Source organism: Thunnus thynnus, chromosome 15 (genome assembly GCF_963924715.1).
Source record: "Thunnus thynnus chromosome 15, fThuThy2.1, whole genome shotgun sequence".
NCBI lineage: Eukaryota > Metazoa > Chordata > Actinopteri > Scombriformes > Scombridae > Thunnus > Thunnus thynnus.
Genome location: NC_089531.1, coordinates 24,573,113 through 24,598,034, shown reverse-complemented (window position 1 = coordinate 24,598,034; position 24,922 = coordinate 24,573,113). Strand labels below are relative to the sequence as shown.

General features: G+C 41.3%; 3 protein-coding genes across 10 annotated transcripts; 1 reads left to right on the top strand and 2 right to left on the bottom strand.

Annotated features, from left to right (window-relative positions):
- Positions 1 to 276: 276 nt before the first annotated feature.
- On the bottom strand, positions 277 to 2,064 carry LOC137198324 (gap junction beta-3 protein-like). Its single transcript, XM_067612078.1, has 2 exons — positions 1,946 to 2,064; positions 277 to 1,401 (listed from the first exon to the last, which is right to left on the bottom strand). The coding sequence occupies exon 2, from the start codon at positions 1,310 to 1,312 to the stop codon at positions 590 to 592; it is 723 nt and encodes a 240-aa protein (XP_067468179.1). The 5' UTR covers positions 1,313 to 1,401; positions 1,946 to 2,064; the 3' UTR covers positions 277 to 589.
- Positions 2,065 to 3,527: 1,463 nt separating this feature from the next.
- LOC137197954 (gap junction beta-4 protein-like) lies at positions 3,528 to 6,856 on the bottom strand. The gene is made up of 2 exons (XM_067611499.1): positions 4,072 to 6,856; positions 3,528 to 3,863 (listed from the first exon to the last, which is right to left on the bottom strand). Exons 1-2 carry the CDS (start codon positions 4,605 to 4,607, stop codon positions 3,569 to 3,571), a joined length of 831 nt encoding a protein of 276 aa, XP_067467600.1. The 5' UTR covers positions 4,608 to 6,856; the 3' UTR covers positions 3,528 to 3,568.
- A 209-nt stretch (positions 6,857 to 7,065) lies between these two features.
- On the top strand, positions 7,066 to 24,442 carry zgc:91944 (uncharacterized protein LOC436941 homolog). Of its 8 annotated transcripts, XM_067611495.1 has the most exons (12): positions 8,808 to 8,898; positions 8,984 to 9,072; positions 9,416 to 9,504; positions 10,231 to 10,660; positions 10,942 to 11,027; positions 14,279 to 14,389; positions 15,740 to 15,964; positions 16,974 to 17,130; positions 19,623 to 19,705; positions 20,931 to 21,026; positions 21,156 to 21,274; positions 22,487 to 24,442. In XM_067611495.1, the coding sequence occupies exons 4-12, from the start codon at positions 10,239 to 10,241 to the stop codon at positions 22,631 to 22,633; spliced, it is 1,446 nt and encodes a 481-aa protein (XP_067467596.1). In that variant the 5' UTR covers positions 8,808 to 8,898; positions 8,984 to 9,072; positions 9,416 to 9,504; positions 10,231 to 10,238; the 3' UTR covers positions 22,634 to 24,442. The 8 variants fall into 8 exon arrangements, with proteins under 8 accessions (XP_067467594.1, XP_067467592.1, XP_067467593.1 ...); XM_067611493.1 differs by lacking the exons at positions 8,984 to 9,072; positions 9,416 to 9,504 and adding an exon at positions 7,066 to 7,287 and having other exon boundaries at positions 8,787 to 8,898; positions 21,159 to 21,274; XM_067611491.1 differs by lacking the exons at positions 8,984 to 9,072; positions 9,416 to 9,504 and adding an exon at positions 7,068 to 7,287 and having other exon boundaries at positions 8,787 to 8,898.
- Positions 24,443 to 24,922: the final 480 nt, after the last annotated feature.

The window sequence follows — 24,922 nt, the reverse complement described above, 5'->3', positions numbered from 1 at the left end:
GATTATTCTGTGATACATTTTAGAATATTAAGATTCCTTTTAATTAAGTTACTAAAGAGTACCACAGAAGCTATAGTGTATGAATCTTGTCGAAATTGCAAAGTTGCCTTTTTAGCAACTTATATACAAAACAATTGATCTATGGGATTTTGTTTTCTGAAGGCTTCACAGCCCTCACATGATAATGTAGTAGGCCTTTAGTGCCACCAGGTGGAGAAATGGTGCTATGAAAGAAGAAGAAAACAGATCTTTCCCATGAATGTGCATTTTCTCTGGTTTCCAAGTTCAAGAAACTTTATTCTCAGTGCTTTGATAAACTTTGTAAGAGAATACAATAAACAAATAATGCCATTGTCATCAATGACAATGGTCACAAATATGAACATTCCTTTAGTCCTTCATTTAACATTGATCAATTGGTTCATGATGTACAGTAGACTAAATCATTCAAATCTCTTCTAGTGAAGAAATGTTTATTACACTATAATATCAGCATATATCATATAAAATTGTATATAAAATTACTTTGAAAATTAAAATACCCTCAATGAAGAAAAAATATGGCCCTATAGTTGAACAGTTACTCCATCTATGATGTAAGAGACTTGCGGCCATCCATGTCAGCATGGACCATTCTAGACGAGGTGTGAACGGTGCCTCTGTGTTTGAGATTAACCACCCGGGCAGCGATTAGATAGAAAATCTCGCAGATGTTGAGCACCACACACATGAGGGATGCCCCCACCATGAAGTAGGTGAAAATGGTCTTCTCAGTGGGCCGGGATACATAGCAGTCCACTAAATTGGGACAGGGCGAGATATCACATTGGACCTTCCTGGGCAGCTTGAAGCTGTCATAGATGTAGTGGAGCAAGTAGAGGAACGTGATCTCAAAGGCAGTCTTCACGAAGAGACTTATCAGATAAGTCCACCACAGACCGCCATGCTTTTGGCCTGGGTTGTCATACAGCCGAGCGTTCTCACCGTGCTTTGCTCGGTACTTGCGTTCCCGCTCTTCTCGGTAGGCCACGTGCAGCACCACCATGAAGGAAGGGCAAGTGACGAAGATGAGCTGGAGGGCCCACAAGCGAATGTGGGAAATGGGGAAAAAGTAATCATAGCAGATGTTGGTGCAACCTGGTTGGCGGATGTTGCAGTCAAAGTGTCCCTGGTCATCGCTCCAGACACGCTCAGCAGCCACCACATAGACCAACACCCTGAAGACGAAAACCACTGACAGCCAAATGCGTCCGAAGGCAGTGGAGTACTTGTTGACTCCACTAAGAAGACCCTGGAGAAACTTCCAATCCATGAGTTCAGCTTTGATTCACTTCTTTTGACTTGTGTCTCTTTAGAAGTCTGCTTCGAATGTTGCAGAAAGTAAACTTTTTCAAGAGTGAGCTAGAACACGATAAAAAGACAAACACAAAGGCAGAGTTACGCAATTATCCAGAGAATTACAAGAAACTTAAGGAGCAAAATGAGATAAAATCAATCTTTGATTTGCCAAAATATCATACTGTAACTCTGTTATCTGTTCCAAATATTTCATTGCCTATTTTAGACAAATGTTCCCTTTTCTGATCAAACCTTTTTTTGGTAGCTCTGACAGCTGAATCCCATCTCCCATTTCTCACAGTTAAAAGTGCTTTCACTCACAAAGTTTAGCACTTTGAAGAAATGTTCCTTGAATAATTAATGAAATACTTGGTTGTTCAACACATAAAACCCTCCACAGTGTAGAGGAATATTTGTATACGTATAGGAAAGTTTAGGCTGAAGCTCGACGGTAGAGCTCTCTTACACTCTCTCTGAATAAATTAGTCCACACTGAATTCTACCCTTAAATCTCATGTATTTTGTTTTGCAATGAGTCTTAAAACTGAATACAACTGACTCAAAATATCCAGTTACAAAATAAATACTAAAATTTCATATAGCTTACCTTAAGAGTACAGGTTGTCTACACAGTCCATAGTGTTCCCCTGTCTGAGAAATAGACCGACTATAGTAATAAGTTCAACAGGTAGCTTTGTGCAACCTCCCTCCTACAGTGGGTCTCTGATATTGACTGGGTTGAAGAATCAACTCTTGGCCATAGTTTGGAGGTGTGGCCACTTTTGGCATCCACCCAGAACATCCCTTTAAAAATCCAACTCATGACGTACCCCTTTCCTGCTCCTCATCAGCATCAATTTATCAATTTAACTGACTTTCAGGTAAGACAAGAGCTCCAAGAACAATGAACCTTAAACTCACTGGGGACAGGGTACCTTTACCGAAATTGGTCAAAGAAAACAGCAAAATGTACACATCAGTGGTTTGACCGAACTAGGACTTTGGTTGCAGAGTGTGATTTTGTGCAAATTACTTGAGGTGATACCATATAATACACAACAAACAGACCTTAGTAAAACCCATTTAGGTGTGTCACTGTACTCTGATGGTGACTGATCCCCACGTTTCTTAACAGGTGATTTGGTATCAGTTCCATTAGGCAACTGGAATTTGAAGATATGCCTTTTGTAGCTTTTGATTAAGCAGGATTAAAAAGGGCCACCACCTAACATTTGTTTGAGCAAGCACTCTGGAAGAACAGGCACTCACATACACCTGTGATATGGAGAGCCAATATCGCAAAACCAGATATAGCCAACGTTTGCTTGTTCATTTTCTCAGGCGATAATGTACCACAGTCTCTGCCTTATTAGTACACTCAGTTTTACGATACCGTCCTACACATGTGTACTCTCTGTCTGTTGTTTTGTTATGGAGGAATGAAGGATGTGGTTAATTGTCAAAGAAGTGGTCTGAAACTTAGGAGTGGTGGTTTTATCAACTTTTGTCAATAATGCTACTCCCATCACCAACCACATGTAGATCATAATCTAACCAAGTTTTCTTAAATCACATTGTGATTTCTTTTGCACATGTTTTAATCCACAATCTGGATCTCTATTGGTTCAATTTCCTTTGCAACCATTTTATCTGCCCCGCATGTTGCAGAGTCACTACAGGTTCCAGAAAAGACATTTTACAGATTTGAAAAATGACCTGAATGATGCAAAGGTTATCAATTAATAAGTACGGTTTCCAAAATGTTTCCTACGGAAATAAAAGAAAGATATGTACAAAAGAACATTTGACAGGATGTTTTATTTTTCTTTTAGAAAATATAATTTCCATCTCTCTTTGATAATGGGACAGGTTCAGGACATTATATGTGCTCATATACAGCTCTGCATAAATTCCAGTCTGATTTATGTTCACACAAATCGAACAATTTTGTTTTGTGGCTATGATATTCAAGAAACAGGCAACAAAAAATGTAACAAATAATCACATAAATAGTCAAAGTACAGCAAATAATCTTCTGCACATCAGGCATTGCATGTCAGATCAGAAGCTTACAAAAAGCATTACATACATGTTCAGCTTAACAAAATTAAGGGATAAAAACATTACATGGTTTTAATGTAAAATTGTTTTTAAAAATGACCTTTGTAAACAAAATTTCCTTTAAGCTACCAAAGAGTTTATTTTGTTCTCTCATGTCTCATCATGTCTCTCAGGAGACTGCTATGCTGTACACTGGGGCTGGACCGTCTTTGCCTGTGTCTCCATTGCTGTTGTCCATCATCTTGGCCTTCTCCGGGACAGGCTCCTTGTATGCTGAATTCTCCTTCCCAGTCAGAGGAGTTCTGGTCATCATGAAGGAATTTTCTCTCACGGAACGGGGTCCTCCTCCACAGCACTCCACGAACCTCTTCCCGCAAAGATAGACGATCTCGCAGAAGGTGAGGAAGATGCACACGAAGCTGGTCACCACCATGAAGATGGTGAATAGTTTCTTCTCTGTGGGCCTGAGGAACACATAATCAAAGATGAGAGATAGTACCTTATTAAGATTTATTGATTCCTTTAGAAAATGTGGTTTGCTAGTGCAGGCCAGAGGCCAAGTTTAGCCATTGAGATTCCAGGACCTCAAATAAATTAGAGTCTTACTTGAGGACACATGTTTTTTGACAGATAGATAGATAGATTTCATTTAAGACTAAGAGCTACCCTTACCTAGCAATGTAGCAGTTCACCACATTGGGACATGGCAGCTCGCTGCATTTCACCAAAGGTGGGAAGAAGGTGGCCTCATAAATGTAGAAAAGAAGGAAGACAAACACAGCGTCCACCGTTATCTTGAAAATCAAGCTAAGGAAGTAGGTCCACCAAAGCCCCCCTCGCTTCTTTCCAGTGTTATTGTAGAGAGGGGTGCAATCCTCGCCGTACTTCAGCCGGTGTTTGCGCTCCCGTTCTTCTCGGTAGCCCACATGGAGTGTCACAAGAAGGGACGGGCAGGTGACAAAGATCAGCTGGAGAGCCCAGAGTCGGGTGTAGGCGATGGGGAAGTAGTGGTCATAGCAGACATTTTGACAACCGGGCTGGCGGGTGTCGCAGTCAAAGTTCTTCTGCTCGTCACCCCAGACCTTCTCACAGGCCACCAGGAAGACCAGGAGCCTGAAAATGAAAACGATGGCGAGCCAGATGCGACCAAACGCTGTGGAGTACTTGTTCACCCCATTCAGGAGGCCCTCGAGGAAGACCCAGTTCATGGTGCTGTTTCAGAGGATGCAAAAAAACAAGCACCAAACACCCCAAAGATGTGGCAAACAATCTGCTGAGTGCTCGAATACAGATGGCTTGGACACAAAGTGAACTGAGCACGTCAAGCACAAAGGTTCTTTAATATAGTGCTTATTACTACTGCTGTTTTGGCACAGGCTGAAGGGGAGGGAAGAATATCAGGAAAAGCAAACATAGACTCATTCTTCTGCTACAGTCACTGTTGGACTTGATGATAGCAAACGCCTTGACTAACAGGCTGGAAAGGGAGAGAGAGAGAGAGAGAGAGAGAGAGAGAGAGGGAGGGAGGGAGGTAGAGAGATTGCTATAAACACTAATTCACAAGTCCATTGCTGTTCAGGGTACTACAGGTTATTTAAGGATTAAAATAGACATTTAAGGGTGTTGTAATGCCACTTCAAATACAATTATCTCCAAAAAAAAAAAAACTAATAAGAAAACCAATAACTGCTTCATAATATGAAAATTCCTAAGGGACAGAAAATGCACTAGTAGTTAAATATAATCATTTAAAAGAGCTTTTGCAATCAGAAAATACATTTTCAAGATGGGGTGAAGCAGAACACCATTACATTATCTTCAAGCTTCCGGGCAGGTTTGATCCCTGGCTCTTCCTGTCCATGTGTCGGAGTGTCTTTGAGCAAGAAGTTGCTGCCAGTGGTCAGGCCAGCGCCTTGCATGGCAGCTCTGCCACCATCAGTGTGTGAGTGTGTGTTTGAATGGATGAATGAGAGGCAAAAACTGTAAAGCACTTTGTCCATTAAGGTAGAAAAGCGCTATATAAGTGCAGTCCATTTACTATTTAGCATATATTATTAGATTACTCATCAGTTCATATTCAGTCTTTCCAGCAAATACGTAGGCTGTCAGCAAGGTATAAAAATGCAAGGATGCAGCTGAGGCCCCTTCATATCTAGGGCTGAGGGGAGTGGTAGCCAAGCACTACCACATTACTTAGCAGAAACACAAGGCTGCAAACACAAGTTCAGGTTGACCACTGAACCCACCTTTTAGAAAGAGGCTGAATGCCTATCTCACTGAAGACTTCAGTGGCAAAATCAATTTATTTCACCTTGAAGGGCTAACAGGGAGGGTTAAACAACCGTGATATTGTCCAGCTTGATATCAGAATGCAGGAGCTTAATATTCAGGGCTGGTACATAATAGTGCAGAAACTTTTTTGTTTGGAATTCAAATTATCACGATGCTAAAATGCATTGTCAGTCTGACCCCTTGCTTGAAAACACCCTACAATAATCTGAGGTAACTGGGATCAAGCCCCAGCAGCATTCAGCTCAGCTCTATTAAACACAATTCTGTCTATGTGCACTGCAGCACTGTGTGTGAATGTTTTGTTTAAAGGTGAATATAAATGATTAAGTTGGGTTGCACAGATGCACTTTTGGTTCAAATGGTAAAGGTACAAATAAAAACCTTGCCAAGAATGGCTGTGAGCTGTTTTTCTCCAAAATGTACAATTCTTGTGTCTTTTTTTGAAAGTGTAGCCACTTGGCTACTTCATCATCAACCTTCAAATTGGCTCTGCACAGGTAGTATAAACTAGTTTGTGTGAGCTACATCAGCAAAATTCACCCCGAGGAAAGGTATGATGGGACAAGTGAACCAAGCAATATGTTCAAAGCAGCTGAAAGCAATACAGAGCTGTTAATGTTGATTCTTAGCAGTACTAACAACCTTTCCACACTGCAAGGTATCAGCCGCTAATATTTCAATGATTTATGATGAGAATTTCTGGTTTTAGACAGTTACCTTCACTTGGCTTCATCAGTGATGATTTAGCAAGAAGGCTATGTTACATACAAATAGCGACTGAATCCATTACAGGACAGGTTAAATATTTTTTCCTTGTGACAAGTGCAAGGAAACCTTGAGCAATAGCCTATAAATCCTTACCAGTGTGTATGGGATTTGGAAAGTTGTTAGGACTAAACTGAATTTTGGCATATTGTTATTATCATCATTATCATGCATTATTATTATTATTGTTATGAGCATTATTATTATTATTATATTACTGAAGTTGTTTACTTCCCTTTCATATAACTACTTGCTCAATCAATGCTTGCAGATGAGAAAACCAGTTTATATGTGTTGGGTGGTGCTGCGTCAAGACAATCAGATTTAGTGCAAATGTTTCCTTTAGCAACAGTCAAAATAAAAGGGTAAATGTAACTGTTGAAAAGTAGAAAAACGCTACTGAATAGTCTGTTTACTGTAAATGTACTGTATGCGCATTGTTTTCATTCTTTTATTATTTCGAAATCATGTCACTAAAATGTAGCCTTTTCTTTTATTCTGGCACCATGTGGTGGACAAAAATGTTTCAGTAGCTGGATCACAACCGGAAGTCATGAACATAATTCTTGCCGCCTTGACAGTGGTGTCGGTGAGGGGTCATAAATTGAGACAGACTCCTCACATTTGCATACACTGTTTCCCCACTGCATAGCTGAAAGACAATATGACCCTGCACCGTCCCCCCTTTGCTCGTTAGTGAGCATCCAGCCCCGGACCGAGGAGTTACTTTCCGTAGCGGGATTTGGCGGACACCCACTTTCTTTACAGTTCTTTTACGGTCCCCTCCTCTCCGTCCAGCCGGCTGCAGCTGTCTCTCCACGGCTACGGGAGGTAAGAGAGAGCTGCTCCGCGGTGGGACACTCCGCTGCTAGCTATCAGCTAACGAAGCTAGCTAGCGAGCTAACTCTCAAGCAGCTGGCTGTAACCCACCTTCTCGACGAAATATCCATAATGTTTAACTGCAGTCACGTATAACCGTATATGTTTCGTACATAGTGGCCAATTTGAAGTACTGTCACTGTAGCCTCCAAGGTGCAAGTTTTAGTTAAGTTGTTAGCTGATACAAGATAGACAGCGTCAACGTAGTCAGACTGAACGGCAGAGCTTCCTGTGTCCTTCAAAATAAGTGTGTCATTTCTGTCCCCAAACATTTCGTTCATTGATCATATTTAATGGCCAATATCTGATGAGTCAATTGATAGAAACATTTTCTACAATTTTGATAATTCACTATTGAAATCATTCACCAAGGACAAATGTGAAAGCTGCTTTTCTCTGTTCTGTATCATCTCAGGATGTGGACTGGTAAAGGATCAGTGTGTAAGATTTAGGGGGATATATTGGCAGAAATTCAATACAATATTCATAAGTATGTTTTAACTATTGTATAATCACCTAAAAACAAGAATCATTTTGTTTTTGTTACTTTAAAATGAGCCCTTTATATATACAAAGGGAGCGGGCGCTCTTCCATGGAGCCCGCCATGTTGCACCACGTTTTTTACAGTAGCTTAGAATGGACAAACCAAACACTGGCTCTAGAGAGGGCCTGTCACATTTTTCCCAAGTTTCTCTGCCATTGTAGGTTCACCTACACACTTGGAAGGGGAGGGTGAGAGGAGGGTTAGTCAGTTGGTTGCAATCTGCAACCTCACTGCTAGATGCTACTAAATCCTACACACTGGTCCTTCAATTGTCATGTAGTTGGTGTAAGCAATTTAACAGCACCTCCTGGGATGCTGTGAACTTCTGAATGGGATATTGCACTTTTATCCATTTTACACAGTAAAGATAGAGTGATTAGACAAACAATAGGTTAAAAAGTAATGAAAATAATAGTTATTTGTGCTCCTATAGCACGTTTTTATATATGTTAACTGACAGTGCCAGGACAGACTTTGTCATTCAGGTGAATGGGAAAGTTTGGCCAGACTTTTGACTGGTAATGTATTTATTTATTACTTATTCTTTTTTTTAAGTGAAAGCTCCTGAGAATATAATTTGAGGGAAATAGTTGTTCTAGTTAATTATGTTTTTCTGGTAAACTTTCAAGAAACTTTCAAAAACTTGCTTACACAAAGATGCCACAAACGTGCTTTTATTCTGAATATAAAGGTTGTTTCCGTGTGTGTAGTACTGTCTGACTTGACACAACGTTATGGCAGCCAGCAGCTATCCAGGCTGGTGCTCAGGGGAACCAACCAGAGTTGACTGTGATAGCTTAGCCAAGATAGCCTGCTAGCGAGTCATCTGCTGTTGTAGGTTTGCCAGCATGCTGATAGAGGCAGCTTAAACCGCAACCCACTGCAGCAGGTCTCCTGTCTCCGTAGAGGTCCAGCCGAGCCGAGCTCCGCTGAGCCATGCGACAGTGGTGTGTCCCCGCTGCGACCCCACGCACTGAACCACTCCCGGGGTGCCTGTCCGTGTCGCCCCCTCCATCAGGTAAGGTGACGGGACACCGGTTTACTTTTTTTAAGTCAAAGCAAGCTCGCTGCTTAGTTGCTTAATCTTTTTGTTTTTTGCACAGAAAGAACTCCCGATGTGATTAAACTGTCTGACTGTTTCTTCAAGTTATCCCTGATAGGTGCCAAGATATGACCTGTAAACACACAAAAGGTGAAACTGAGATCTTTATAAACAAAAATCTGGCAAGTTAACTTTTTCTTGCTTATTAACAAAGATACACATGTGACAGTGCTGGATCTGAAGCATCTTTTAAATCCTTGTATCATTCTGGTAAATCCGGCATACATCCTCAAAACAAGATCAACTTTTTAAAGACAGTTGAATCTGTTGTTGTAGCTCACCGCTCTTTGTTTTAGCAGACATGTGGGTGTGTAAAAACATGAAATCACACTATGCTGAGCTAAAGACCGGTTTCAACACATTTGTATTATAAGTTATGTTGTTCCAGATGTGTACCTTTTTTCAAGTAAGCAAGGTCGTGTGGAATTGCCAGATTTTTCTGAATGATCTCTCAGTAAAACAAACAGAGAATATTATGGCTGACCCCCCCCACCCCCCCGCAACCCTGCACTGGATAGACAGGTACAGAAAATGGATGGATGGATGGATATGACTAGGCCGACTGGACTTGAAGTTAGGTTATGTATGCCAAGGTGATCTTACTTTAATTCCACCCTGGACAAATGGAGCAAGGTTAGCCCCAAGAGTCTGTGCCAAGTGTTTGAAAGGGTGCCAAAATTTTGAATGACCCAAGGGTTCTTGAGAGGAGAGAATGCAGTCTGTTTTTGTCCTAAGTTCAGTTTTATTAACCACTCTGATATGTGCATAGCTCTGAAGTTTTTTTTTTATTGTAATGATACGATCAAAAACGGTTGTCACATTGCATTCAATGTGTATTCACCCTGACAAAGGAAGTGTAGTGTTTGAATTCAGCCTTACATGTCCTTTTTTATTTGCGTTTCTTAATCTATTAATAATCCTTTCATCATTTATCAGTGTGTGTGTGCGGGTTCTGAAAAAGTCAAAATACTGTATTATCCAAATTCCAGGTCTATAAAAGGAGCTGAATAGAGATAAATATAGCAGTATATGTCTTGGTAACACTTTGTGAAGTCTTGGCGTGCTGTTTATCTGGTGAGAAATCAACTCAGCCAATCAGAACCTTTGGTGTATTAATAGGGCTACAGTTGGTTCATATTCACTTACAAAATTGGTGTTGTATTTCATTCTAATCAGCACTCAAAAGGCCAGTCTCATATTCACTTTGACAAAACTTACACCTCCCCCCCCCCCACATTATGTTTGCAGATGCCAGAATGGAGTGTTATGAGGTGGAGCCACGCTACACCATCGAACAGATCGACCTCCTGCAGCGCCTGCGCCTATCAGGTATGACCAAACCTCAGATCATCCACGCTCTGGAGTCCCTGGAGAGGCTGGACCCGGACCACTGCCCGTCGCACTGTGACTCTCACCCGGCCCCATCCAACAACACGCCCACCACAGCCGCCCCGGCCCCGTCCTCATCTTCTTCATCCTCCTCCTCCTCGCTGTCCCTCGCCTCTGCCACCACGCAGACCTCCGGCTTGGACGGCGCCGCGCTGTCCCCCAGCCATAGCTACGAGGCCTCCCCTCCTCCCCTCTACCCTCCCAGCGTGGCTGTCCAGCGGTCGTTCAGCTACGACATGATGGGAGAAGAGGAGTGGGACCTGGAGGAGAAGGTGGAGGAGTACATGAGGTGAGCGGGGAGAGAGCTAGAGATGAATTAGTGCTGGGTGAGGACGAGTTGGAAAGACTAAAAGAATAGTACAGACAAAGAGAGACTGTTATAACATCAGATAATGACAGCTACTGTCCCTGGAGCTGCAGGCTTCTTCTCCAGAATTTAGTTGAGTTAATTCAGGTCAGGTGTTTGGGGATAGCTGAAAAAAGAGAGGCTTCAGTGAATAAGGTTAGTCAGAGCAAAGGCTGGTGTTTTTAACCACCGTGTAATGATGGGATTTTTGTTGCTTTTTACAGGAGAGACAGCAACCTGGTGAAAGAAGAGATCAAAACTTTCCTCAACAATCGCAGGATCTCTCAGGCAATCGTAGGACAAGTCACAGGTACTCTGCTTTTACAAAGTCTGAACACCTTACTGGACAGCTGCAAGGATACATGTCAAATATCTCTAGTGGCTAGTTACAACTAGCGCTAATGACTAGTAGATTAAGAGATTAGTTATTAGATAGACAAACATTCACTGGTTCCAGCTTCTCAAATGTGAGGATTTGATTGTTGTAACTTGTAAAATTCTGCGGTTTGTTGGCTCACATCAGACTCAGCAAATAATGACTAGATAACTGATAATGAAAATAATTATTAGGTGTAGTTTTAGCGTAAATTATGACATTATAAATGGTACAGCAATCCTTTATTAATTAAATAGAAAAAATGTGATATAAAATACACAATAATTATAATCTTACATAATAATAATAATGATAATAATAATAGGATAAAGGTCGGTGATAATTCATATTTTTTTTATTGTCAACAAATCCCTTGAACTACTCTGCATTTTCCTCCCCTGTCTGTGACACTAAGTCCATCGGTACCTACTGAAAATGTAAATCTTCAAAAATGGCTCACAAATGTACACTCTCTTCTTCTTCTTTTTTTTTTAAAAGGTTAAATAATTTCCTAAAACAGCCGGGCGCTGTAGTTCTAGCAAACGTTATTTAAACAGGAATAAGTAGTGCGTTTGTGGAGGACTGTTTTCAACAGCGGCTATGCTGGTCTAACAAATATTTATGGCTCCATGACGATGAACGTTGGATCAACTTGAAATAAACTACAGTACCCATGTTGATCATTATGAAGGAACATGTCAGTGTGACAGTGGGGCTCATTGATGGGGTTTTTTTTAATAGCATTTGGACAACAATGAGGCTCTATGATACAGAGCAGTAAGCTACACGTCACCAGACTCCTTTAAATCCCCTCTGGTGTATTTTGGCATTTTTAAGATGTTTCATATTTTTTCAGAGTCGTTTCCGGACAATTTTGATCAGCCGCACTGTTCAGCAAATATTTTTTGACAAAGCTGCTGCTGTTGTTGTTAAAGCTGTTGCTAAAACAAAACTATGATGTATGACTGTAGCAGAACACTGCAGTCATACAACATCCTTATAAAATCTCAGCCACCCGTGTCTCAAACTATATACTCTGCAGACGTGCTGCAACAACAGATTAATGCTTGAAATATAATTAGTTTCAATTAAACACTCAGCACAGAAGTTAAGTGTGGTCAAAGCAGGAAAGTCAGTCTGCATTGATCTATAAATGAATGCTCAGTACAGTATCTGTTGTCTACTGCTGTTTATACTGTATGAAAAACTTCTCTTTCACTTCATTAAATCCCTGCAGCGTCTGAATGCAGCAGGACTGATGTATTGATAAACCCCTCAGCCTCTGAGAGGCGCCGCGCCAGAGCGCAGTGCCGTTACGCACGACTGTTCAACCTGTGTGTGTGTGTTTACCTTCATTAAATCACCTGAATGACACCAGGCTGCTACAGTATAACCACACACACAGACACCTCTACACACATCACACTGGTTGGTTATTACTCCATATTCTGCTTTTTATGAAGATGAAGGCTTCTTTTCCAACTTTCTTTTTAGCAAAAGTAGCGTTTCATGTTTTATCCTTGAAACACATTGCAGTGTAAACGCTGTTGTGTAACGTTAATTATGTGACTTTGTACAATTAGAGATAAATTAGAATTATTGCTGAAATAGCGTCGGTCCCATATAATGATATAAACGGCTTCACCAAATCAATTTCTTTATTTTTTATTATTATCATTATTATAGTAAAGACTACTCCATGTGTCTTTGGCTGCAGGTTTGAGGTGATGTGTGTTCATGTCGTGATGCTCTGAACCATCCAGACATTTCATTTGTTGAGCTGTCGTTATCACGTTTAACTGTTTTCACAGCTATGAGAGCAGTGATGTTAATAATCACCACACCCGCTGATCTATATCCACCTTCACTCAGCCCTTTTGCATGTTGCGCCGCCGAATTTTCACCTTGCAGTTACTCACGTGAGTTTCACCGCGGGATCATTTGTGTTTATTCGCCCCAAACAACCAGCAAGCATCTGCAGGAACCGACCAGTCCCCACCCGGACAATGAGGTGCCATCACGGTGATGTTACTGAATCTCAGCCTTCCTCCCAACATGATGGCTTCCTGCTAACAACAGTCACACCGACACATATGTGTAAACACTGAGAGATACATTATCAGCTCCTCTCTGTTTGTTCTGCTGTGTTAAACTGCTTTAACCTGTCTCACAACACTCCCCCCAAAACTCTGTTGATTTACTGCACTTCCCAGACAACAACTACAGACCTTAAAGTGCTACGAGCCCAAAATAAACTCAGATTTTTGCTGTGATTTAATTGCAATAAATGAATCAAAAGGATGCCAAAATAACGACATTATGATGCCGACCGTCTGTCTGCAAGACAACCAGCAAACAATTTTTAAAATGCTTGTTTTCTGAGTGGAGTTCAGATCGATCAGAGCTGTAAACATCAGCTGCTCCGTCTACACTCAACATAACAGCATGAATATCACAGCGACATGTTTATACACATTGATATCTACATACAGCATCACTTTAAAACATAAACTGATGACAGCGGCTGAGAGGGGGGGATGTGACTCCGGTGTTAGCTCTGGCTAAGTTAGAAGCGAAAGTGAAGATAAATCAATTTTTTTTATCCCAGAAGTTTAAAAAATAAACTCCTCCTGCTGCTAAATGCCTCCGGATTAGAGCAGAATCCAGTGTGACTGGTGTGGTGGTCTGGTGTGTGTTTATTCCTCCTGAAATCATCAGCAGCACCAACATGCTCCCCGGTTCTGTCCTCCAGAGCTGGCCGGCTCTCAACAGCTGTCTGTCAGCAAGCTGCAGCTGAATCCCCCGGTCCAGCCCCACCATACACACATTTTTCGCTCAAGTTGAATATTTTCAACAAAAACGATGTGAATTTCGCTGACTACAGTCATAGTACAGCCTTTAATGGACTTTTGAAAATGGGTTACTTGGTATGTTAATAGATTGAGAATAATGCAGTAGGTTAATTCTGCAATCACAAGCTGCAGCATGTTCACATAAGTTTCCCATCCTCCTCTGGAAAAGGATTGCACCAATCACAAGTTCTTAATGAAAGTATTGATATTAGGACGGCTTCATAACAGGAGCATTTCAGAGCTCTCGATACTACAGATGCTACCGGCACACCGCGAGATAAAAGAAATGTCTTTTATGTGTTAAGACAACATTACATTACTTCTCTCACACAGGCATCAGCCAGAGTTACATCTCCCAGTGGTTGCTGCAGCAAGGCCTGGAGATGAGCGACTCTAAGCGCAGAGCTTTCTACCGCTGGTACCTGCTGGAGAGGAATAACCCAGGTGAGGGTTGGACTGTTACGGAGCAGAGGATGGGATTATAGATCATCACAGGGATGATGGATGTCAGGCACACAAAGGCTAATTATGAGATTGAGCGCAGATCGTGGTCCTACGGCTGAATGTTAATGATAATAGATTAGATCAGTTGTTCTTTAACTTTTTCACATCAAGGACCCCTAAACTGACACAAATTAGACCCTCATTTGAATAGATTTTGTCCCAGGTTCCCCCATCTGATAGTATTTTTGCTTTTTAGATGTTTTATTACAGAAAGTGCATGAAACCCATGACCAAAACATTCTGTCATTGTGTTACTTATGGATGGAATTAAGGCTTGTATGAAAAAGGGATATTATTTTTTGTGTTGTGTGAGCTGCTGCCTGCTAACCCTCCCCTTCCATCTACCTCCACCCCAACCCCCCCCACCCCCCACCCCTCCCCTTATCCTCCTGCATGGTAAACCCCCACATCACTAACTCCATCCTGGTCCTCGAGGGCAGCGAGGCCCCGGAAGGACACGAGACAAATCTATAATTTCAGAGGAAAGACAAATGATAAAGGTAGTCCTGTCACAAGAGATGCTAATCAATACTGTTAAGGCTTCTGGTTTGGAAATGAAACAGTAGTGGGTGAATGTGGTTTGTCTGTACAGGGTAGAGTAACAGCTTGGGTCGGCGCTGACCTCTCCATGTCCTAGGATACAGGAATGGGGGCTACTTGGAAAAAAATCCGTATGATTTTTAAACGGCGACAGCATACGTACGGCTAAAGATGCTCACAGCTTTTTATTGGTTTGTTTTAGGTAGCATGCAATACATCATGTCAAAAAGTCACATTTTTTACATGAACAGTTCTATGTTATGAACAAAGCCTCTGACGGACCATCTGCTGCCCCCCTTCATCTTAATCTTTCTGTTTTTTGAATTTTTTATTTCTACTCCCCCCACCCACCCAAGCTTTGCCGTAGCTCCTGTGTAGTTCTCAGCCCTGATGCTGGAGGTACTCTGGTGCTGGTTTTCATTCCTACATGGCTAACAAACTAACAAGAACTACTTCTCTCTGCAATGGTTCCAATCCAAAGTGGCCACAATGCTTTGCTTCTGATTTAGGCTTCTATTGACCTGCCAATCTCGAGTCGCAAAAGAAGCGATGTCATCAGTCACATTGACTTCTAATTGGCAGATATTTATTTTTGAATTGACAACGACTGAAAACTGCCAGGCAGGTCTACACGAGTGTCATAATCAATACTGAAACTCTCACTCTCCAATTCCGTTTGCCCAAACTGGTGTCTCTAATCTTAATCTAAGGCCTCGGCCTGCCTGACCATTGGTTTTGTCCCGACTGAAGGGCTGAGGTGGAGTGAAAGCCAGCACAGCGTGAGTCCCATGCCCAGGGCCAGGGGAGGGGACAGAGACGGCACGCTAGCAGGGGCAAGTGGCAGCCTCCCCAACATCCTCCCCAACCCCAACACCAACCTCAACCCCAACCCAGTGTGGAGCAGGCAGAGAGAGCTGCTGATGCACTTGCTGCCGTGGTACACTGCTGCCGCCACAGCCGCCCAGGCCCAGCCAGGTAACCATGTCCTCCCTGCCCTGGCCTCAGCAGCTCGCCACAGGAGACGCCTGCATGCCACTCACCCCTTAGCCTCTCTGCTGTCTGGGGAAGCGTTTCAGCTGTTTCAAATCGCTTTTCTTTGCTTGGCAGAGATAAATTAGAAGATTTTACCCCTAATGCTAATAATGAAGCAGCTCCATACTATAGAAATTCTCTTGACTTTGCCAAACTACCAGCAGGCTGTTGCACTACCTACTACTATGTGTTGAAACTAGTAGCTGAGCTACTTGGCGTAGCCATGGAGTTAACTCTTCGTTGTAAGTCAATCTAGTTCTACGTATAATTAAAGGGAAACTTCAGTATTTTTCAACCTGGACCCTATTTTCCCATCTTTTTGCGTCTAAGTGATTAATGGGGACAACAGTTTTTTAACTGGTCCAGTATTGAGCGAGAGCACTTCAGCTGGCATCAGACCGGATCAAGCGAAAGGTAAAAGAAAACATTTTATTTCTCTGTACGGTCCTGTCCATAATGTTGTCAGACACCTATAATAATAATAATCTGAGCCTGTCAGTGGCAAAACAAGCACTTTTAGTGGACGTACATTGACGGGGTGCTGTTGCTCCGTCAGATTACACTGCAGACCATTTAGCGGTCGCCAGTTGAGGTGCTCTCTTATTACTGGACCAATTTGGGAAAATAGGGTCCAGGTTGAAAAATACAGAAGTTTCCCTTTTGAGTTATAACTTAAAATGTACATACACAAACACTCTGTATTGTGTTGTACAGTTACTCCTCACTGGAGATGGGGATTACAACCGTTGATGTGTTTACTTTAGTAGACTTTTTGCCAAGAAGGGAGTTTTTCAGAGACTTTCGTTAATGTTTCATTATTAACGACCATGTTTATATGTGATTCAGCTATCCTAATCAAACTTCCATTCAGGTGGTGCAACAGGCAGCTGGAGTCCTCTCTTTTCATGTAACTTCTCCACAGTCAAATCGTCACATGTGCTCTCTTCCTCAGGTGCCACCTTATCAATGCGTTCTTTGGTGAAGGAGGAACCTGACTGGAGGACGGGGATCATGGCTGGCGACAGGGCGGGGATAGTGAGCGGGCCTCTGAGGTTGCGTAGAGGAAGCAGGTTCACCTGGAGGAAGGAGTGCCAATCAATCATGGAGAGGTGAGTGAACGTCTCAGCTCCTCCCAACAGGGACGAGCTAGAGATATGCAAGAATAAAGATGCAAAGATGGTGGGATTGTATGTACCTCATGGGAAACTCTGGCTCATTCCCGCATCATTTAGAGATGATGGTAATTACTCATAAAGCACAGCATCTCAACAAATAATCAAGTAGCAGTTTTAACTATTAATACTAATACTGATCTGTAGCACCAGGGCCTCATAGTAATAACTGTGTGTGAACACTGATAGTAACATTAAAAAAGAAATAAATTTATTACTGAAAGGACAGAGTGGACATGCAGGAGCAATAAAATCTGATATAAACGCTCAAAATACAGTCTGTAAGTTGTTTGTCAAAGGCTGAAGGTTGTTCAGACTCAGACTGGATATCACAGGACTAGTGATAATCACTATTGTGCAGCTGTATAGGACTAATATTCGGACCTCCTTTTTTCTGTATAAGTTAAGATGCACATCATAAGAAAAGAAAAGCATTTGGACTGATGAAGAAAATATTGTGACTCAGATTATACACACATCTACAAATGTTTACTTTATGAATAAACATAAATAACATTAAAGCTGCTGTCGCTGTTTCCATGGGTCATTTGCTTAATTTACAGGATTACATTCATGCAATAATTCCACAGCAGCTCGTCCGTTTCATTTGTCAATTTCATTTATGGTAAATGGACTGCATTTATATAGCGCCTTTCTAGTCTTCCAATCACTCATATGGCTTTACACTGCATGTCAACACTCACACATTCATATACTGATGGCAGAAGCTGCCATGCAAGCTGCCAACCTCCTCATCAGGATATTCACACACCGATGGTACAGCCTTCAGGAGCAATTTGGGGTTCAGTATCTTGCCCAAGGACACTTTGGCACGCGGACTGGAGGAGCCGGGGACCGAACCACCGATCTTCCGATTAGCGGACGAACCGCTCCACCTGCTGAGCCACAGTGACCCATTAGATCAGTTAATCAGCCTCCTCCTTCCTCGTCACTTCCAAGACACATTTAAGGGATTGAAGCATCCTCGATGCCATCCAGCCTTCCGGGTCATGGGCTAGAGGACGTAGGAGCGAGGACGGGATGAAGCAGGATTAGTAGAAAGGAAGACACCCTCTGTGCTAGACCAGTCTTACGTGATGTAAAAGGAGTATGAGCTGCGTTCATCTCATGTAGGAATGACGGGAGTTTTCTTGAAAATACCATCTCACTCGAGTTTGAAGGGGTAATAAACACTACTCAGGAACTCAAGGTTTGCCTTTCTTTATTCAAGCATCATCACTAATTAAACGTCAAGTGAAGATTTTATGTTAAATAAAGAGTCGTTTTGTGATAAAATTGTAATTACAAGGTTTTATTTGTTTTTAATTTTGCATCTCAGTGTTTGGTTTACTAGAAAAGGCAAACTCCAGTGTCTCAATATGAAAAGCTAATCATGAACAACTTAAGTCTGCAGAAGACATCTCTTTGTATTTGATGGCTTCAGATCAGTACTCGCAAGTTCAGCAATCAAGTCATGTACCGTTATTCCCACATGATGTGAATGCAGCATTGCTCGAGATAAATGTGGAATTTAATAACCTTCCCAGGGTGAATGTCCTTTACTGGCTCACCGTTGACATCCTGCTTTTGGCTCTTGGCATTACCATTCAGTGTATTAAGCAGTTTTTTTATTAGGGGTATTGTGTCTCTGCTTCTCTGTAACACATTTGTCCCAGACAGTCTTTCTCAGAAGGATGCTGAGAAAGAAGAGTAGGCATCCCTCTACAGTCCCAACCCACTGTGTGCCATTGATTTCTCTCTTTACACGCTTGCTGTAAGTATAGGGTGCAGTCAGGGCACTCACAGTAATAAGACCACACAGGCCCTCAGACAACACTCACCAGCAGTGGGCCCCGGATTACGCAATACTACCGCAGTGCTGATCCTTATGAGCTAGTTTAGACCCAAGGACGATACAGTAGAGGTTAAGATGATGTGGAGTGTGTGTGTGTGTGACAGAGTGGACAGGATAGGGCAAACCGGGAGGTTGAGAGGATGAGAGGGCTAGAAGAAATTGATCCCTACGTGTTTTGAAATGTGAGATTCTTTTCCAGCCTTAGAGCGATATAAAAAAGCAAGACATGAGTAAGGAAAACTGGGAAAGTAAGGAGAGAAAAATGGTTGATCTTTACCTGGACATATTTTTCCCTTTTACTCAAGAATGTTTTCTATGCCTAGGAAGAGATTTAAGCTTTTAATTGCAGAAATGAATCCACTTAATGCATCCATTAATCTGTTCTTTTACTGCGAGGACCCGTCAAGATGCTCTTTAACTGTATAAATATTTTCCTGAGACTAAAAGCTGATGAGGTGTAAAATGAGGGCGTAACCAGCGCTGCTCAGACCGCTGCCATCCTCCTGAAGAATGCAGAGCAATATAATTTAACTGTTTTCAAACACTGTGGATGTTTTTTTTTTATCTCTCACAGTTTCTTCATGGAGAACCAGTACCCAGATGAGGCAAAGCGGGAGGAGATTGCCAACACCTGCAACTCAGTTATCCAGAAACCAGGTACTACCAGGCAGTTACCAACTGAACTGAGGCCTGTTCCTGTTAAAACTGTCCTCAGGCAACCGTTCAGAATAGCTCAGATAAAGCCTGTCATCCCTCTTTAAATGAAAAAGGCATTCTGCGTGCTCGATCAAAATGAGCTCAGTGAGAAATACTTTGATTAATTGATGATTAATGTATAACTGTTTTGATAATTGATGAATAATTTCAGTCATTTATCAAGTGATAATACAAAACATTTGCCGTTTCCAGCATATAAATTACATTTTTCACTGCTTTTCTTTACTTTAGGGCGACAACTAACGATTATTTTCATTATGGATTAATCTGCTAATTATTTTCTCGATTAATTGTTTAGTGTATGAAATGTCAGATAATTGTTTAAAAAAAAAAAATCTCATGATTCCCCACGACCCAATGAAATATATTCAAAAGTCTATTTTTATCTGATCAACAGTCCAAAATCCAGGTCTATATTTTTTTTTTTTTATTCTGGGGCTCTGCTGGAATATCTTTGCATGATTTACATGTCAAAATGAATATACAGTACCAGGCAAATGTTTGGACACACTGTCTCATTCAAGTGAATGGGAAAGTGTCTCCAAACTTTTGACTGGTACTGTATATATGTATGTATATCTTATACTGGCTCTTTATGTAGCTCCTCAGTTCACCCTCTGTGTGAAACAGGCTGTTTTAGAAGCCCTAATATATAAATATTATTGCTGTTGACCGAACTAATATTTAGTGTGATCACTGTTGAATATACACACACACAAACACACACATATATATCTCAGTAGTACACTACTGTGGTTTAGGGGTCACAGGTTTCCAGTGCAGCAGGTTTAACACAAAAACATAAAAATGATTGATTGTTGAATGATTGTTTGTTTTTGTTTTTTTTGGAATTGCATTAATTAAAAAATGTAAGCACCACAAAGGAGCTCATGAGCCATAATTCTTGTTAAGTAGAGTGAGTGGCGTATGTACTGTGTGTCCTATTTTGATTTTATCTGAATTGTCTTATCTTAAAGTCACCATGTGTAGAATCTGAAATATTCAGTGTTTGCATCCCCAGTGGTAGTATCACAAAGACACTGTGACAGGCAGCAGTAAATGTGTGTAAATGATAATGCAAAATTTCTAACAGAGGTCCATGTAAAATTGAATTAGTTTTTTCGGCTTAATGACAAATACAAGGTTTTGTTGTTTCACCACTCAGGTTGTAAGCTGTCTGAGTTTGAGCGTGTGACGGCATTGAAGGTGTACAACTGGTTCGCCAACCGTCGGAAGGAGATGAAGAGAAGAGCAAATATAGGTAAGAACATGATGCGTAACTTTTCATATCTGTAATTATAGAAATTACAGGAGGAGGCTTTTGTCTCTGTGTGCAGTACATGCACATTTATATCTCTACAACCTCCGCTTTCATGTCTGACACAACCAGAAGCTGCCATTTTGGAAAGCCATGGTATTGAGGTGCCAAGTCCAAGCTGCCATTCAAATGGTGAGGAGGGAGAGATGCAAGAGTTTGCTGATCAGGTGAATCATCGATTCTCAGAGCAAGTAAGTCAGTATTCTAAACAGACCACTATCAATAAGACTCATGGCTCATGATGGTTGTAGCTAATTCAGTTTATATACTTTTAGATGGCTTTGGCATCTCAGAAACCACTCTTCTCCTGCTATTTGTCCAGTGTCTAGAATTCAAACATAAATATAATTTTGATTTGTCATTGCAGGAAAAGCACAGGTATAATAACGATGGCTCAATTCCATGTAGCTGTGCCAGTCACACAGCATGCACAGTACTGGCAAACCTAAGTGGAACACAGCCATGACGAATTTAATTAGGCTTGTGTTCAATAGGTGGGAATGTCTACCATGGGAAAGCTCTGTTAGCAGCAACACTGAAAACTGAAAACTGTTTGCCAAACATGTTACTGGCATCATAGCCTCTCTACACACATTATGTTGCAGTCAAGTCAGAGGTAGGTGGTTGTAAGAGCCAGAGTACATTTTCAGATATTACAGGGATGGTCAATATTTGGTCACAGCAGATCTGGAGGACTTAAACAAGCAGAACTGGCCAGAAACTGCTCGTGTGGACTACAAAGACTGAAGGGAGCCCTCTGAGACCTCAAAGAATCCAAGAAGGGGCCAACTTTATCCACCTTACTACTAGTCCCATGATACCTTGCGTAAAATAACGGGTGTGACTTCCGGTTATTCCTTTCATTGAAGCTGTGTCTGAGAGTTAGCAGTATGCTACAGATGTCTTTTATTTTCTTTCTGAGGAAAATGCATCATGTGGAAACAGCCTTGAACGGAATAATGTGATCATACCCCCACCTTCTACTACTGAGCGATAGGAGGACGTGAAGGAGTGGCCATGTATAACAACCAGTTATTGATTCTGATGCGACCAGTAGCCTGCAGCAGTAAACAATCTGAAAAGCTCTGAGGCTCATCAGTACTTCCGTAGTAATAAAGTCGGGTGTGTTTTCTTTAAAGAGGTGGAAGAGAAACTTGTCATCTCAAAGCAGACATAGAACCACATCACTTATACCCCATTTAGACTGACACAGAGACGCGGAGGTCTATCTGTATGGGCCAATCCGTGTCAGCCAACTCTCTTTATGACCAGGGTTGGACAGGTCGATTTTTGCATGAATTCATGGAGCAGGAATAAGGTGGATACCAAAAAAGGTGCATCTAATCAAGTGCATCTAAATGCTAATCCAAATGTTGTGTTCACACATCCACGCTTTTCCACAGGAAGAGTCATCTACCCAGAGGATTGTTGACCAACAAGACCCCTCTGCATTGGCTGCTTCTGAGGTCACGGCCCTGCCGAGTCCCACCCCGCAGGTCCTAGAACAGAAAGAGGAGGATTCAAAAACGGAGACTGTGGATGAAGAGTGACCAAAGCCGGTGGAGTTCGGAATATCATATTTGAATCAGATGAAATAGGAAAAACAAGAAGTGTCTCCTGCACCCATGTAGGGCCTAAGACACCCATAAATCAAAGGGAGAAAGGGTGCTGAAGCTCGCTGAGGTGCCTCTGATGGTAAGGAGGCAACTGTATTTATCGAAAGTTATCCTGCTTATATTAACGGCAATATACAGTATATATATGAATATATATAAATATATAGTGCATTCCAAGATGGTATTAAAAAGCCTAAATTCCTTAGAGGGAGAATTATGTAAAGGATACCTCACCCATTTTAAGCTAAGCCTTCTTTTCTTCGCTACATGCCGCCTTTTAGCTTTCTCAGAGTGGTCATTTGACGGACCTTGGTGACATGAATGTGCTGAGCCTGCAGGTCAGGTGTGTTTTGGGTAACGAGAGTTTGGTGTGGGGATAAAGTGTGGTATCAAGGGTCTAGTTTGTGGTGATACGAGTGCCCTCTGCTTGCTTGAATGTCTTTGACCCAATCTGGTTTGTAAGACTCTAACCTCAATCAGTCGATTGATCAAATCATTCGATCAATCAACGAGTGCTGTTGCTATTAAATCCGTAAAGCCCTGAGGGACAACTGGAATCTCAGGTAATCCCAAAAATGGTGGATAAAGACGGTGAAGAATTGATATATATTTTTTTTGCTTTATCTTCAAATGACTTTCTTCATCTTAACTGTGTTTAACCAAAACAGGACGTGTTATTTATACCTTTTTATATTAGCAGAACAAGCCTAGGACAATATATCATAATTATCTTTGTCATTCGTCTTCTTTGTTAAACTGAATGCTGCTGTTTGGTCATTTTTGTAGTCTACCCTCATTTCAAAGTCTGTCTCAAACCTGAACTCAGCCTGTGAAGCTAGACTAGTGAATAAGTCTACTCAGTTTTCTTTTTTTTTTTTTAACGTTTGAAAAAACGCTAAAACAAAATGTGATGGAAAAACCATAATGCGTCGGCCTACATGCTACAAGCACCTTCTCTCGTATTGGAATAAGCTAAAGCTTTAGCTCATGTAAGTTTGTACGACTGCAAAGCTGCACTTCAAAGTGGATCTCACTATAATTGAAAGAGGGGAGCGTACCTGCGTTTGGGCCTAGACATGTACATAACCCAGAAAATATACACATCTATGGGTGCTTTTCTTCAAATTACACTAGCAGTATATAAAAAAACTGTTATTTGTCAAACTTGAAATATGAATAGCTGACTTAAACTCTGTATTAGTTAGTCCCCTATATTCACTGGCCCAAGGCCTCGGGAAATACTCCCTAATGTTCATAAAATGAACAAAGACGCTTGTTTTCAAATGGCCCCTAACAGGGCGCTACCATGTTACCTCCTAATGCCAAAGCTATGCCAAGGTAGAGATGAGCTACAGACTAAACTGTGCTTACAGGACAGGACATGACTCAGTCACAACACTATAGATATACAGTATGTATAGATGTTTTATTTGCTCAGTACAACACTAGCCAACTCTAGCTTACCTCAGAATAACTCTGTGTCATCAATGTGTCACAAGCTAACTGTCATATAAACTGACAGCAGCCGTTGTTGTGACTGTTAATGATGCGGACAGTGTTATGTAGCATTTATGACAGTGGGGTTTGCCCTGTGTTGTTAATGTATACTCACCTCAGACAGTTCTCTCGTCCGGCTTTGGACAGGAACCCCAAAGCTGCACGCTGTTTCTGATTATTATGCTCCTCCCTATCTGCTTTTATCTGACAACGAGAAAACAATAACAATAAAATTGTTAACAATGACTGTGATATGTCTCCATTTATTGTGTTTTTAAGGTTTGGGATAGGAACACTCATCTAGTATCAAGAAGAAACTTGCTTGAAAGATGAAAGTCAGTGCCTTGCCCTTTCAGCAAATGTTAATAAGAACTACTTAAATTATTCAGTTATTTCATTATTTCTGAAAGATTAATCAGAACCTATTTATTTTAATGCTATACTAAATTACCTTGTCATAATTAAAATATAAATTATTATATAAAAATTCTGTTTACTAATGCATTCACGTCTGATCTTGGGAATAGTGCCAGTGTGTTGTGATCATATCTGGTAGAGCTGAAGCTCAGGGTCACTGATGATGGTACTGGCAGCAAACTGTGAGGTAAATAAACAACAGAGTGAACAGATCAGTAACTTTGAAGTATGGGAACATTTCTCCAGCTAAAATCAATTTGACACATTGAAACTGTTTTTAAAGACTAAAAGTCTGAAGTGACTAATACA

Bases quoted from the DNA above. Each gene is read 5' to 3' on its own strand.
- LOC137198324 (XM_067612078.1), bottom strand. From the start codon at position 1,312: ATGGATTGGAAGTTTCTCCAGGGTCTTCTTAGTGGAGTCAACAAGTAC.
- zgc:91944 (XM_067611491.1), top strand. From the start codon at position 8,817: ATGCGACAGTGGTGTGTCCCCGCTGCGACCCCACGCACTGAACCACTC. The intron at 17,131-19,622 runs GTGAGTGAACGT...TATCTCTCACAG, and splicing joins TGCCAATCAATCATGGAGAG to TTTCTTCATGGAGAACCAGT. The intron at 21,275-22,486 runs GTAAGTCAGTAT...GCTTTTCCACAG, and splicing joins ATCATCGATTCTCAGAGCAA to GAAGAGTCATCTACCCAGAG.
- LOC137197954 (XM_067611499.1), bottom strand. From the start codon at position 4,607: ATGAACTGGGTCTTCCTCGAGGGCCTCCTGAATGGGGTGAACAAGTAC. The intron at 3,864-4,071 runs GTAAGGGTAGCT...TGTGTTCCTCAG, and splicing joins GTGAACTGCTACATTGCTAG to GCCCACAGAGAAGAAACTAT.